The sequence below is a fragment of the Phodopus roborovskii genome, unplaced genomic scaffold (genome assembly GCF_943737965.1).
Source record: "Phodopus roborovskii unplaced genomic scaffold, PHOROB, whole genome shotgun sequence".
Lineage (NCBI taxonomy): Eukaryota > Metazoa > Chordata > Mammalia > Rodentia > Cricetidae > Phodopus > Phodopus roborovskii.
Window position 1 is genome coordinate 444,246 of NW_026126446.1, and position 16,053 is coordinate 460,298.

General features: G+C 39.0%; 1 protein-coding gene across 1 annotated transcript in view; it reads left to right on the plus strand.

Annotated features, from left to right (window-relative positions):
• Ugcg (UDP-glucose ceramide glucosyltransferase) overlaps window positions 1-12,040 on the plus strand; it is a 29,745-nt gene extending 17,705 nt beyond the window's left edge. The window contains exons 2-9 of the mRNA XM_051187876.1: window positions 17-158; window positions 3,363-3,465; window positions 4,759-4,860; window positions 6,687-6,799; window positions 8,719-8,897; window positions 9,923-10,009; window positions 10,935-11,124; window positions 11,694-12,040. Coding sequence (XP_051043833.1) covers window positions 17-158; window positions 3,363-3,465; window positions 4,759-4,860; window positions 6,687-6,799; window positions 8,719-8,897; window positions 9,923-10,009; window positions 10,935-11,124; window positions 11,694-11,864 — 1,087 coding nt within the window. The 3' untranslated portion in view covers window positions 11,865-12,040. The remainder of the gene's footprint in view (window positions 1-16; window positions 159-3,362; window positions 3,466-4,758; window positions 4,861-6,686; window positions 6,800-8,718; window positions 8,898-9,922; window positions 10,010-10,934; window positions 11,125-11,693) is intronic.
• Window positions 12,041-16,053: the final 4,013 nt, after the last annotated feature.

The following is a 16,053-nucleotide window of genomic DNA, read 5'->3' on the forward strand; positions in this document are numbered from 1 at the left end:
TGTTTTTGGTTTTTAGCCGATTACACCTCAACAAGAAGGCAACAGACAAGCAGCCATATAGCAAGCTCCCTGGTGTCTCTCTTCTGAAACCATTGAAGGGGGTGGATCCTAACCTAATCAACAACTTGGAGACATTCTTTGAACTGGATTATCCCAAAGTAAGTGTAGTGCTGTGCCCATGAGAGATGGACTAGACTGTGGGAATTTTAACACTATATAGAAGGCAGAAGTGCTGATTTTTTTTTTATATTCATAAAATTAAAGTAAGCTTGCTTGCATTGAGAAAGTTGGAAGGTTTTCAAGCTCATATTCAATAAGTGAATGTAAAGCAAACTTTACTTTTTGTGAATGAAAAGAAATTTTGTTGATTATGAACAGATCTTGGCATGTGCCTTAGCATCCGCGTGTTTCTGATGTGGAGTGTAACCTCACTATAGTGAGATATCCACCCCGAGTGCTTGTAACATTTTGGTTTTGCTGCCATCGTCCCATCAAAGCTCAAAGAACTAATTCCATGTGGCTCTTTTCATGTCCTGTAGTATCCTGGTGTATTTAAATTGGTGGAAGAGAAAAGCTGTGTTAGTCTTCAGTATGGAATGAGTAATAGCATACACCAGAGGCAGTTTCTAGTCGTTTAGTTTCTGAAGTTGAAAGCCGGAGAAATCCGTAATGTACCTGCGTCTAAAGGAGACTTTCATTCTGACAGTATTTTACTTGAAACATATTAACACCATGGTAAGTGTAGCACAAAACCATCTGGTTCTTGAGTACAGACAACATATTCAATATCATCTTTCAAAACTTTGAATTTAGAGGTATCTTCTTTAAAAACCTCCCCTTTCTGTTCTCTCTCTCTCTCTCTTTTTTTTTTTTTTTTTTTTTGCCCCCCACTCAGAAGTTACCCAGATGAACAAACTCCCAAGTGGACCTGTCACTTGCTCTGGACCACCAACTGCTCTAGGGACTAAGAATCCAAGTTCAGTTACAGGATTTATATTTTATTGTAATTCACATATAAAATTCTGTAAAACCTATAGTATGAAGTTCTTTATAAGTAGTAGCTCAAGATATATATGTGTGCATGTGTGTACTTGAGGGTAGGATGTGCCTCTGTGGAGCACTTGCCTGCCAGCGTGCAGAAGCTCTGAGCTCCCACCAGTGTAGCATAAACTAGGTGTGGATACGGCCTAAAAGCCATAGTCCCTGGCACACAGGGAACTGGGAGCCAGTGTAGGCTACAAGAAGCAAATGGGGAGGGGAGTTATTTTGCTTGATGTGCAATATAATTCGTTTACATATTAAAACATATTTTAGGACTTAGGGTGTGGCTTGGTAATAAGAGTGTGTGTTTAGCATGTATAGGGCCCTGGTTTCAACTTCCAGAACCACCGCTTAAAATTCTGTTTTGAATGGTATTTTGTCCATCTCTCCAGCCTCTCTTAAAATATCTTAAAGGTATATTTTAACATGTACTGTATTTTTAAAATGTATATGTGTCCAGTCTTCTAGAATGTAAAAATTGCCCCCAAAAGTTATTTTAATGTATCAGCTAGGAAACATTTAACCATTTCTATTATTTTGCCAGTTATTATTGGAGGGATTGGACTGTTTTAGTGTAGAGATTCCTAGCAAATAAAAGGACACAGAGGTGATACCTTGTTATAGTGCGATGCTTCAGAAAACACTTAGAACGCTTCCTTCAATTGGATAGAATTGCTCTTATAGAGACCTAAGTTTAATTCCTGGTATCTCACAACTGCCCATAACTAACTCCAGAAAATCCGGACTCTTAATGGCCTCCACAGGTACATACAGACACACAGAGACACACACACACAGACACTCAGACACACAATCTTTTTTTTATTAAGATTTTGGTGTGACCTGGTTTATGGTTTATGTTTTCTCTTCCCATTGAATATATTTTGCTGTTACATTTTATAAAGTTTTGTGTTTCTGGGAAGAAAACCACAATAAGTCTCTTCCCCTTACTTAGTGTCTTACAGAGTCATTACTTAGAAGCACTTTCCTCCACTTTGCTTATTCACACCTGTGAAGTGTGCATATTGTAAAGCATAAGCAAGGAATTCTTTAGGGTGTGCCTGGCTGAGCAGCTTAATAGAGAGGAAGAAAGCTAGCTTTGTTTTTGCCACTTAGAAAGTCACTTAATTTTTCTATTCTTCATATTTTTTTTTTTTTTTCCTAATCTTCATTATTAAGGGCATGGTCTTCTTCTACTAAGTGTTTTGAGAGATGGGGAAGCTTGTAGGCCTGGCCCTCTGGGACGTGTCAGGGGTGTGGTAGGGATGGCAGCCTTTGCTCTCTCAGACTTTCATCTGGTCTTTTGAGGCCAGATGACTAATAATTGGTTTAACCCTTCTTGAGTAGCACTTTTGATCAGTCATCACTGAAATAGATAATGGATAGAATTTGAATAAAGAGGTAGGAATCATGAGGGACCCATTCTTTGTTTTCACCATCTTCTTAATTATTAGGACTTTTTAAATTAAAAATCAGGATCCCCACTTTACTGACTTTGGTTCTAGTCCTCTTGTGGCTCAACCTCAGATACCTTTTCTGCCAGTTTTTGATGAGATAAGATGCATGCCAGAGGCATCGTGAACATTTTGTTTCTGCTTCTTTTGTTTGTATAAAGAAGCAAACAGTGGGCTTCCCTGTGGCTTGAGTGAGCCCCTGTGATGTAAGCACTTCAGAAGTTACAGGACAGTTGTGGCAGGGCCATGCAAGCTATCAGAAATGCCTTTCCAACGAAATGCCATCAAGCAAAATGAAATTCTGGATGTTTTCATACTTACTAGGTCAGTGAAGTATGCTTTTCAGGGTAGTAAGTATTGAGTCAAATACTATTTTATCTAAAAAAAAAAAAAAATTTAAACAGCAAAATAAAATTTAAAAACAGAAGAACTCCAATCTCACTTTGTTCTTTCCGAGACACCATTTGTAATTTGTAGTGATGCTACATTCCAGGGCAGAGTTCTGGAGAGTAAGGAGTGTGCTTGGCTTTGCTTCCTCTTGGTGTAGTTTTTATACTCCTGCACATCTCCTAAGCATCAAATGTGTGCTCAGTGGTTCAGGTCATGAACAAGCTTGATATGCAGGTTGTCACTGGGGTGGGGTCTGCCAGGCACTGCCAGGCTCCTCCTGATGCTGACAGACAGGTCCCTGGCCTGGAGAAGCTGTCTCCACCCAAGCCATACTTGTCATGAGCATCTGTGTGCCTTAGGATTTCTCCCTAAGCTTGTAAACTTTATGTACATAGTTTCTTCTTTTCCTTACAGTTTACTAATGTTAATAATGATAACAATGAGGTTAATCAATATTGCATTTCTGCTTTTGACTAGTATGAAGTGCTCCTTTGTGTACAAGATCATGATGATCCAGCCATCGACGTGTGTAAGAAACTGCTTGGAAAATACCCGAATGTTGATGCTAGATTATTTATAGGTAAATACAAAGTTTGTGTTGGCCATTTTGCTTTGGTAATTTTCGGTGTCAGTGATCTGCTCTGCATTAAACTCAGGGTTAGGCGCTTGCTCAGTAAAGCCAGACTGTGTGCTTGCTCTAAGTGTGTTTTCTGGGGAGTGGGGACAGGATGGATATGGTTCTAAAGTCTTGGTTACCAAATGACATACACACAAATAACATGTTACTCAATAATCAGGCATGAGTGTTTGTTGTTTTGTTTTTATATTTTTTTTTTTTTTTTTTTTTTTTATAAAATCTTTTTTTCCCCCTTTTTTTCTATTTTGATCTTCCCCTCAGTCTATGGTTCATCTATTCTCAGGCTGTAGGCCACCTGAGTAGTGGTGGGCATGGGTTCCATCTCATGGAATGGGCCTTACTTAGTTACTTGCACAAATTTTGTGCCCCTGTTGTACCAGCATGTCTTGCAGGCAAGTGTTTTCCTTTCTCCTCTGGTAGTGTACAGAGTACCTTCTAGTACTATGAACACTAGCCAGTAGGGGTGAAGGCTTGAGGCAGGCAGTCACCAGCTCGACCTCTCCATGTTAAGTGAGTTATGTAGCGGTTGCCTTCAACAGTAGGGACTCACCATCAATTTGTAGAGAGCAGCCAGTAGCCTGGGTTTCTTGCAGGATTTTAAGGGACCCCTTTGGCCAACAACTTAATCAGTTGTAATCCATTCCCCACACCGAAGGTTTCATTGGGTAGGGAGAGGTGTCTAATTGGGGCTTTGTCTCCCATTATTTGGTGAATCCTATTAGGTTTCTTTCATATATGCGCATATTTTGAGAACCTTCTACTATATTAGGTTTCCATATGCCCCCCTCAATTGACCCTTAGTTTTAGCTGTCTCTCTCATATTGCCCATAATGTATAGTATGATGTTTTAAAATATGTATATACTGTTGAATGGCTAAATCAAATTAATTAACATGTATACTTAACATACTGGTTTGTGATGAGGAATCTTAGCAGTGTTCAGATACACAGCACATGGCTGTTTTAATATCATTACGTTGTAATGTGTTACATAGTTGTAATGTGCCCATAGTGTTAGTGGAAGAATTTGCAGACAAGGAAACAGACTGTGTTATTGTCAAAGATAAAGTCAAAATTCTCCTTTTGTGAATGAGTCATTTTTAGAGATATGAGTAAGGGGAGATATTTAAAAATGTTTAAATTATGAAACATGACAGTATTCTTTCTCCATTGTGTATCTTTATAGTGTTTCCAGCATTATATAAATGTGTTATTATTATGCCTTTGCATTTTTAGGTGGCAAAAAGGTTGGCATTAATCCTAAAATTAATAATTTGATGCCAGGATATGAAGTTGCAAAATATGATCTCATATGGATCTGTGATAGTGGAATAAGAGGTGAGGGTTTTTTTTATTTTATACAATTACTCATTTAATAATAAAATGTCAAAAACATCTTGAAATTATATTGTTTACTAATCTTTGGTTTGCTTGAAAATTTACTTCATCATTACTTATGGCTTTATGTCAGTTTTGCTCACTAAGATTTTAATTTTTTAAGCTAACCTGGATGTTACATGTATTAAAACACCTACATTGTGAAGAGAAAGTTTCAACCATTAAAAAAAGTAGTCATGATCCATTATCCCATGCACAGTATAGCCTTGCTCTGGTGTAACATTTCTTATTTGTTGGGCACTTTTGCTTGTATCTTTAGTAAACTATTTACCCAAAGAGTCAGATTAATGAGCTCATGTTCTCCAAAATACATAAAATTATTAAAAAGCAGTCTTTTTTTTTTTAAAATTTAGATTTTTAGCAAGAAGGTTTTTTTGTTTGTTTACTTGCTTGCTTGTTCTAGTTTAGCTTTTAAAATAGTTATTTTTGAGGCCTTTTGAGACAGAGTCACATTATGCAGCCTTGGAATTCACCATGTAGACCAGACTGACCTTGAACCTGTGGCTATTTTTGCTTTTCCCTTCTGACTACTGGAGCTATAGGTAGGAGCCACCTTGCCTGTTGCAAAAGCCTTTTACATACCTAACTTGGGATTTATAAGTGTAAACATTTGTATTAAGCTTTATGGTATTTTTGTTAGATTGAGTTCCTCATCCTCAGTCCTAGTGACAGAGTGGCCTGAAGAGTTTGTCACTGAGAAAATGTTGTCATCATGCCTGGCTCCTCCGACCTGCTGGCTGCCACCAGCATCCTTCCCCCTTCTCAATTTTCCAAATGTTACTTAGGAAGAATTGTTCCTGGTTGAGAACCACTTTCTAAAATAGGGGAGAATTTTGTATCTTGAAGTGCTGGGGATTGAACACAGGCCTCATGCATGACCAGCAAGTGCTCTGTGCCCCTGAGCTGTGGCCGCAGCCCTGACCTATCCGAGTAGCCAGGCCTGCATCCTGAGGCCCTATTGTCATATGGGCATTTAAAACACAGACACAGCTCTTTTTGTTTTATACCATGTAGTTCTTAACGAATAGAAGGAAATAAAAACAGTCGTGTAGGATTTGAAGTGTTTACCATTTGAAGGTTGGACATTGGTTCAAATTTTTCATTACTAAGATAAAAATTTGAAAATTGATATTCAGTATCCTTACAAATTAATGAGCAATGTTACAAATTGAGGACCCATGGCCCAAATTCATATCCAATCTTCATGTTTGTAAATTTAGGTTATGTTCATTTAATTTATGCCTTTGCAACCCTGTGGTGGGATCAGGTGCATCTTACTCCCACAGAGAAAGCAGACGCACTCCTGTGGTTGAAGATGTATGAAGACCTGAGGCCTTTTGACCTACTCCTGATTGTACTATAGGACATTGGCTTCATTCAGTTGGAGGTTCTGACATAGAGGCTGCTGGTACCTCATTAGGAAGGAAGTTCTCAGGTTTCCAAGGTCAATGCCAGCTGAACTACCTTCTGCCTCTGAACTATTCTCGCGTTGAGTCGTAGAAGGTGGTTCTAGACTGTTGACTTACATTAAGTCAAGAAAACAGAAACTGCCTCTGGCACATATTAGGCCTCTACCTGTCAGGTTAAAAATGTATAGCTTTTTGAAGTTTTGTGTTCTCAGAATAAATGATTGCTATTTATTGAATCCAAATGTCCAAAAGAATCTATTAGTTTACAAAATATTACATTACTGGACGTTTCACTAAAAAATTGTGTTTTGTTTCCTTTCCCTATTCCCGCCTCCCCCCCATCCCCCTAAATTTTAGTCATTCCTGACACATTAACTGACATGGTCAATCAGATGACGGAGAAGGTGGGCTTGGTTCATGGGCTGCCTTATGTAGCGGACAGACAGGGCTTTGCTGCCACGTTAGAGCAGGTAAGTACAGTGTGTAAAATTGTGACACCGGCTCATTGTTCTCTCTCAGATGGGGCTACCTGACCTTAGCTGTATTGCCCATGTGGGAGCCTGCAGAGAGCACTCTGGTTCCTGGGAGGAAGTCCTCAGGTCCCTAGGGTCCCCTACTGCCAGCTGCCCTTACCCTGACAGGAGCGGCTCTGCATAGGAAACTGCTGGTGGCATTGCCACCTGCTGAACATGCATTTTTTCCTCCATAACGTGTTTACTGACTTGTAGACATTTATTCCAGATTATTGACTTACATATATCCTTTTAAACTGAAAAGTATTTTGTGACATATTATAAAGCACTTCAAATAACAAGAAAACAATGTTCTTGCAAGTCTTTATTTAAAAAAACAAAATACCTTTTCCTTTTAAAATAAATTATCTTGAAAAACATGTCTTCCTCCTCTTCTTCTTCCTCCTCTTCTCCTCTTCCTCCTGTCTGTAGGGGGTGATACATTATGGAGACACAGAAGCATACAACCCCACTACCCACTAATTACAGCAATTAAGGTTTAGTTTCATTCGGTCATTTTTGGCACACATTGTGATGGGTTTTGTTTTTATGTTTTTCATATGTGCCCTTTAGAAAACATGGTTGAAAGTGTACTCTAGAAGCAATTTATATATTAGTTTTTTCACTTCATTGGCTTTTCCCATATTAAAGCTTCACAAAGGACAGTTTTATTAGCTAACTCCTAATCTGTCATATCTACTATACTTTTAAACAGAAAGCAAGACTTGTCTTTGTGTCAAAAGGGAAAAAGACTCGGTTTCAGTTTTGATGTCTATCCACTTTCTCTTCAATATATCTTATATTCACTTGATTATTTTTCTGGTTGTCACAAATCTGAAAGGGTAAAGGCGCATTATTGTTGGAACTTTGACTTGACCTTTGGTAATTTGATCTGTCTCTGACTCTCATGTGTGTATATGCGTATTCAGGTGCATGCATGTAGGAGGGTGAGTGTGAATATGTGTGTTCAGGTGTATGTATGTAGGAGGGTGAGTGTGTATATGTGTGTTCAGGTGTGTGTATGTGTTCAGGTGTATGTATATAGGAGGGTGAGTGTGTATATGTGTGTTCAGGTGTGTGTATGTGTTCAGGTGTGTGTATGTGTTCAGGTGTAGGAGGGTGAGTGTCTATATGTGTGTTCAAGTGTATGCATGTAGAAGGGTGGCAGTCAGTCCCCTGTAGATGTATCAACTTGCGTATCTCAGGACTTCAAGGTGTTAGAGAGAAAGGACAGTAAGAGATTAGGGGCTGGAGAAATGGTTCAGCAGTTAAGAGTAAGTACTGTTGTTGCAGAGGACCAGAATTGGGTTCTCAGCGCCCAAGGTGGGCAGCTCACAATATCCTGTAATTCCCATTATCATAAGATTCTTACCCTCTAGCCTCCACAGCACCTGTAACCCCCACACATACTTACATGAATACACCAAGTTAAAAATAACTTTAAGAAGAAATAGAATTATCCCGAACATTGGTATACCTATATGTGGTCTGGGTATATATATACATTCTCATATGCACACATACATGCCATTGAATATTATAAAATAGGGAGATATTAAGTATTTTTTGATATTTTATATGCCAATTAATATCTATTCTTTTTTGTATCCAAATTCCATTATCAATTTTAGAAAAGATAATATTTATCCAAGTGTAGAATATGCTTTTCTCTCTGGAAGTAACTATTTTTCAATAATGATGCTAGTAAGAGTAGTCAGCCAAATGAATCAGTAACTGCTTGTACTATAGTAATACACTTGTGGGCTTTTTATTCAGGGGGCTAATGTGAGCATACTAGGATACTCAATCATATTTAACAGAGTACTTTTAACATTACATTAAAGCCTAATTGATCATGTCACTGTTTTCTTGGGCAGGTATATTTTGGAACTTCACACCCAAGATCCTATATCTCTGCCAATGTCACTGGCTTCAAATGTGTGACAGGAATGTCTTGTTTAATGAGGAAGGATGTGCTAGATCAGGCTGGAGGGCTGATAGCCTTTGCTCAGTACATTGCTGAAGATTACTTTATGGCCAAAGCAATAGCTGACCGGTAAGAAAACTGATTTTTTTTTTTTTTTTTTAAGTTTCTAGCTTATTTCTATTGGCTTGTTCTTTCTGTTCCAGCATGGATTCAGGCTATTTTATTATTTCTGCTCATGAATATAAAAATTAGTAATTTTGGCAGAGCATTCATGTTCAGTATTCATAGATAGGTACTAATGAAGCAAGGACCTTCCCCCTTTTCCTGCAGCTGCTGGCGTGTGAAGTAGCTAACAGGAAGCTTTAGAGAGAATATAGGTAGACATTCCTGTGTGTGTGTGAGAAAAATTAAGCATCTTGGTAGTTTTTGAAAATGAACTTACTACACAAATGTACACCATGTGTGCATCCGGTGTCCCTGGAGGTCTGGAGGTCAGAAGAGGGCATCTAATCCCCTGGAACCTGGTGGTTGTGTGCCACCATGTGAGTGCTGGGAATCAAACCTAGGTCCTGTGCAAGAGTTATAAATACTCTTAAACCACTGAGCTAGCTCTTCAGCCCCAAACTTTGACATTTCTTAGCACATTATTTCATGACTTAGCATTTCTCCATCACAGATACCGTGTTTGGGTTTAAAGGAGATCACTTCCTTGTATGATCTCTTATTTTAAAAAATTTCTTTTGATGAAGAATATATTCAAAGTCCTTCCATATGGTGTTTATGAGGTTCATGGTCACCTAGTATCTCCTGTGAGACACAGTATCACTTGGTAACTTTTCTTGTTGAATGCACACTCACACGCATGCATGCACACGCACAGGAAGAGCAACCAGAGACAAAACGGTTGAGTGCAGATCTCTTCTCACTGAGTACTTTGAGAATGGCTTAAGTTTCTTGAACTATAAACCTAGGGAATGTAGTTCTTCCTGGTCAGAATGTGATACAGTTGTGGGATATTGCAATTGCTCCGAAATACCAAGCTTGTCATGAATACCAGCAGCTGCTTACTCTGACAGTGACTAACAAATGCAGAACCAGTCAGGCTTGAATGTGTCCATCAACATAGATCATATTATCATTGTCTTTATTTTCAGAGGTTGGAGGTTTGCAATGTCTACTCAAGTTGCTATGCAAAACTCTGGTTCATACTCAATTTCTCAATTTCAATCCAGAATGATCAGGTAAATCAATAAGCTAACATTTTATACCTTGTTAAAAGGAATGTGCATGTGTGATTTGCCACATGGTACATATAATATGATTTAAAAAACAAATCTAGTGCCAGGCATCGTGGCACATACCTTGAATCCTAGCACGTTGAAGGCAGAGGAAGGCGAATCTCTATGAGTTTGAGGTCAGCCTGGTCATAGTGTGTTCTAGAATAGCCAGAGCTACATAATAGAGACCCTGTCTTAAAAAAAAAAAAGAATACATCTAAAGATTAATTTGCTTCCAGGAAACAGAGTTTAAGTTCTGTATTAAGAGAAATTTAATGCCTAAATATATTTTCTTAGTAATACTGAAATATTTTTAAAACAACAAAAGATGTTGAAACTAAACTCTGTATTTCTCAGGGTATAGATTATGTAAATGAATGTATAGCCAGTTTTATTTACTAAATAAAAATAGAAAAGAGATTCATAAAAGCAAGTCTGAGGCCTGGAGAGATGGCTCAGCCGTTAAAAACTAAGCTCATTTAAAAAAAACAAAAAACAAAAAAACCAACTAGGCTCACAACCAAAAATAGAAGAGTCTGGGCACCATGTCTGTCACTCCAGCCAAGTTAAAAAAAAGAAAGAAAAAAGAATTCTGGAGGTGGTGGCACACACCTTTAATCCCAGCACTCAGAAGGCAGAGGCAGGTGAATCTCTGTGAGTTCGAAGCCAACATGGTCTAAAGAGCTACTTCCAAGATAGATAGCCTTTCTGTGACAGGGTTAAAAGTTGATCATTTATGTGGGAGTGGTTGATGGGGGTCTGTGGTGCTGGGGGTGGTTGGTGGGGGTAGTTGGTGAGGGTCTGTCGTGGTAGGAGTGGGGTCAGGTGGTTACTTTTACAACCAGGATGTTGTCTTAAAGAAAATCCATTTTGCACTTTGTTTCTTCAGGTGGACCAAATTGAGGATTAACATGCTTCCTGCTACAATAATTTGTGAGCCAATTTCAGAATGCTTTGTTGCCAGTTTAATTATTGGGTGGGCAGCCCACCATGTGTTCAGATGGGATATCATGGTTTTCTTCATGTGCCATTGCCTGGCTTGGTTTATATTTGACTACATTCAACTCAGGGGTGTCCAGGTATGTACATACAACAAGAAAGGGCTCGGAGTAATTTGGTGACAGACCAAAACTATTTTAATGTAGAATAGGTTGAAAAAAATCCCAGTCACATTGAAGAATAAAATGCAGACATAAAATTAAGCAAAATTTGGAACTTATAGTCAGTTCAAAAAAAAAAAAAAATGTTAAGCAAATAAATACTCAAACTGAGACTGCAGTTATTTTAATGCTGCTTTTACTAATAATGGGCATTTCCTTAGACTATATTGTAAGGTAATTATCTCACCCAAGGAGTCACCTTCGATTTTTGTGGTGCCAAGAGTGGTGTGTGTGAGTGAGAGAGGGGGGGAGAGGGAGAGAGGTGGGGGGGAAGAGAGAGAGAGAGAGGTCTCCTTGCTCCCACGTGCAAGCCTTTCCTCCCTTCTACCAGATGGGTAGATGGGTTCTGGGGACTGAACTCAGGTCATCAGACTTTGCTAGCAGGTACCTTTCCTTGCTGAGCCATCTCACCAGCCTAGACTTTTATTCTTTCACTTTGCATTTAGTCTGACAGGAAATAAAACTGATTTTTTACTTTTAATTCTTAGGGTGGCACACTGTGTTTTTCAAAACTTGATTATGCTGTGGCTTGGTTCATCCGTGAATCCATGACAATATACATTTTCTTGTCGGCATTATGGGACCCTACTATAAGCTGGAGAACTGGTCGCTACAGGTTGCGTTGTGGAGGAACAGCAGAGGAAATCCTTGACGTGTAACATGAGCTTTGCAACTGTATGGACTGGACGGAACAGAAGTATTATAAATTATGTTTATAGAAATGCTTTTAAAGATCTACCTTCAGTAGTTTTATCACATGTATGTTTTGGTATCTACTCTTTAATTTATTTGCATGGCACTCGCATCTGTGAAAAGGAAAAAAAAAAACAAAACAGGTCTGTAGTCTTGGCCAATAGTATATTTTGTGGAAGTAGAGAATCAACACAATTGGTTCTAGGAAACTGGGTTGTTTTTTTGTTGTTGTGTTTGTTTATTTTTTTAAACAAATAAATACATATATACATATATATACATATGTGTGTATACACACACACACACACACACACACATATACATGACTGCTCTGCAGCAAACACTATGACAGTATCCTTCAGTAGGGAAAGTTTCTTACCTGAGTGTGCTCACTCTATGATCTGTATGGGCAGGACAATAGCAGCTCTGTGAGAGAAGGGGACAGCTCATGGCCTCCCCTGTGTGAAGTGAATGACGATACACAGGGAGGTTCTGACTGAGAAACTTTTTCATGCTTTATGCCTACCTCTTGTAGTTGTTGCAGAGCAAATAGAAGTTAGAAGTTGTAATACGGTAGCTAGGCCTTGCAAAAACAAATGGAAAAAACTTTAAAAAGTAATAATAATAATAATAATAAGAGCTGGAGTCTAGTATTTATATGAATCTGTGAGATTTTTTTTTTTTTTTTTTTTTTGGTCTTACTGTAATGAACCAAAAGTGGCTGAGATTGGTTTTTAATCCTAACCATGAATTGAAGGCATCTTCTGGACCAACTGTTGTTGGTTCTGTCTTGAACCATGTTAATCACTGTGCTGTAATTAGGAGAGCTGAATCTTTCCTTCCCTGCTCCTTGCCCAGCCTGCCCCATCTTTCCTTAGCTTTTTTTTCAGGGTGGGGGGTGGGGGGTGATCTTGTTCTAGTGTGAGTGGATGTTTTGATAGTTGTAAGGAAAATGCATTTCAGACACAGTTCACAGGAGCTATTTTCTTACCCAGTATGTCTGTATTGTTAATAAGAATGTAATTTCATGATATAGGTATTTAATATCTTTTTTAAGTAAGTAAATATTCTAGCTATCAGTAAATAAATTACAGTAGAGAATTAAGAGAGGACACGATGAGGTTTGCTCTTAAAATCAGTATCTGAGTCTACTGTGTGTGTGTGTGTGTGTGTGTGTGTGTGTGTTGTTTGTTTTTGTTTTTGGGGTTTTTTTTGGGGTTTTTGTTTTCTTTTTTTTACTACAATAGTCTAGTCTTATTTAAATTGGATTTTTGTATTTCATTTGTATGACTGTAGTCTAGGTCAGCCTGGCTGTAAATGCATGCTTACTTTACTCTCCTCTCTCCATCACTCAGCTAAACTTGCTTGTCAGCCTGTGCTTAACTTGTGGTGAACTGGACTTTTGTTTAAAATAAGCAAAAATGTAAGGGACAGTGCATCAGCCTCCCCCCTCCCCATCTTTTTTACATGGTATTTTGCTTTTCCTTCAGAACTTGGTGGCATGTTGTCCATCTGATGCCTGCTGCTAACACCAGCACTATGGCAGCTTCATATTTTATGTTATTGTGGCTTCGGTGTCAGTCCATAGCGTGTAGCCTATTAGCAATAACTTCCTACTTACAGAGAACACTTTATCCTACTGAGCCAGTCCATTTGCCTAACGACTATACACACGGTCTAAATTGCAATATATCTGTAAATGTGTATATACTATAAATACATACCACACATTTTTCTGGGCCAAACTCCTCCCTTCCCTCTTTCCCCTGGCTTCCCCCACTCTGTCTCTGTCTCTTTCTCTGTCTCTGTCTCTCTCTCTATTTCTCTCTCTCCCTCTCCCTCTCTTGCCTTATGATGAATTTGTTTGAAGGGCATTTTCTTTATAAGCAAAGGCTTGGATGCATATTTCTTTCTTTTCTTTCTTTTTTTTTTTTTTTTCTTTATTTTCTTTTTCTTTTTCTGTGAAATAGGTAATATCGTCCCCCGAGGAAAGTTGCACAGTGAAAACCAGTCTGGTTATGACCCACTATGTGTTTATTTTTTAGTCACTCTTTCATGAGTTGAGGTTTGCTGAGCATGTTTGTCATTTGTAGATGCCATCCTTTGCACTGCTGGAGTGAAATCTTGCTGACTACTTAGCTTTTTTGTTGATCTCAGTATGGGCAAAGAAACAAAATCCAAATGGCTGGACAAACTTCTTGTGTTCTGTAAATATTTAAAAAAAAAAAAAAAAGTTCTGTTTGTGTTTTATGTGGTCATGGAGTATTTCCTGAAAGTGGAGCTTCAAGTATGCAGAGAGTGACTCTTTGTTTAGCAAGTTTGGAGTGAAGGAAAAATAGTAAGAAATACTGTAAATGTCGAAGTATCACAGCAGAACTGTAGGAGTCCAAATTTATAATAAACTGTCTTTTTAAAAAAAATCAATTAAGTGTCTAGAATATATCATGTTTTATTATTTAAAATCATTGTCTTAAGTTTTTTGTTCATAAAATAAAAATTTGGATATAATCAACATGAGTAACAGTGTGGTTTGGTTTACTCCCTTTCCCTTTATTTTATGCTTTTGATCAGTGATCTAACGTGGTCTGACTCAGACATATCATTTGTTTTCAAACCTTCCTTTCATTTGGGCTACCCTAGGCTGGAGAAGGTAAAGTACTTGTGCCCCATCCACACATCGTTTATCATCCTGGGTGGGGCTGAATTCTGCAATGGCCGCACTTGGAGAATAACTAACCCTTAATGGCAATGACCCCTACTACAGACCCAGCATTCCCTTTGGAAGCTCTCACCCAGCTTCCTGAGCCTTTTCGATTTTATCACTTCCACAGCTAAGAAAGGTAAATCAGTCCTAAGGAAGGATTAGGTGGTCCTGCTGCCTGAGGTACTGAGCTGCACCACACAGACACTGTCCAGGCAGGCCTCTCCTGAACTGGAGGCATTCCCAAGCCTGACCTCAATAAACCATGAGTAACAATTTCTGGAGAGCAAGTTTGGTTATGGTGGGGGCAGGGGCATCCTTCAAAATCCATGTTGACTGTCGAGCATGTGTTGTGTTGTGTTCCCCAGAGCAAGCTGGCTAGCTAGACAATTAGACAAGCCTAATTGACCTCCAGGTTCAGGAATAAACCTTACCTCTCTGTATGTATCGTGGAGAGTGGTCAAGAAGCCACATCAGCTTCTGGCCCACATACACATGAACCCACACAGGCAGGCACACCACATGAACAGATGCAAAGCAACAAAAACCCTTGTGTTCTTGTTCTGCAGGCTTGGTTTGTGTTCTCTAGAAGGGTTTTTATTAGTTAAAATACAGAGCAGCAGCCTAAAGAACCAGTGCATGCTAAGGCTTCACAGAGCCTTTTCCCAGTTCTGGGAGAGGCTGGAAGAGTCTAGGTGTTCCAGGGATGTTTTCATGTGGTTATGCTGTTCAGACTATTAGTCATCAAGACATCCATGCTAATAGCATAAAGATATAATTACATGATTCAAACAATTGAGGGACATCATTCTTGTGAAGGACTGAGGATCGGTTTACCAGCCTCATCTGCAGACTGCATGTCTCCCACTGTATTGTGACCTGTCTCCCGGCCCCACAAATCTGTGACTTCTGTCACCTCTTCTCATGACTGACATCAGATAGCCAGAGCAACAGGCAGAATGTTGGAGCGTCTAATTGATTGTGATGCAAACACTGGAGCATGAGAAGGGAATAGAGTGATGGACTGGGCTGGGTATCATGGGTACCTGTAATCTTAGCATTTGGGAGGCTAAAACAGAAAGCCCATCCTAGGCTACATAGCAAGATCCTACTTAAAACTCAAGTGGAAGAGGTTGAGGGGTCATTTTGATAGGGCTGATGCCTGAAGGTGATGATTATAATACGGGGTGTTAGCAGATAACAGCAAAGGACAGAATCTTGGGTAGCTGTTTGTAATCTACAGGATAAAGTCATCCAGGAAGGAGCTAGAGAGGCAGCTCAGCCACTAAGAACCCTGGCTTCTGTCCCAGAGGCCCCAGGTTTGATTCCTAGCATCCATGTGGTTTGTTCACAACCATCTGTAACTCCAGTTCCAAGACATCTGACATCCCCTTCTGGCTTCTGAGCACAGATATGCATGCAGGCAAAACACCAATACACGTAATTTTTTTTTT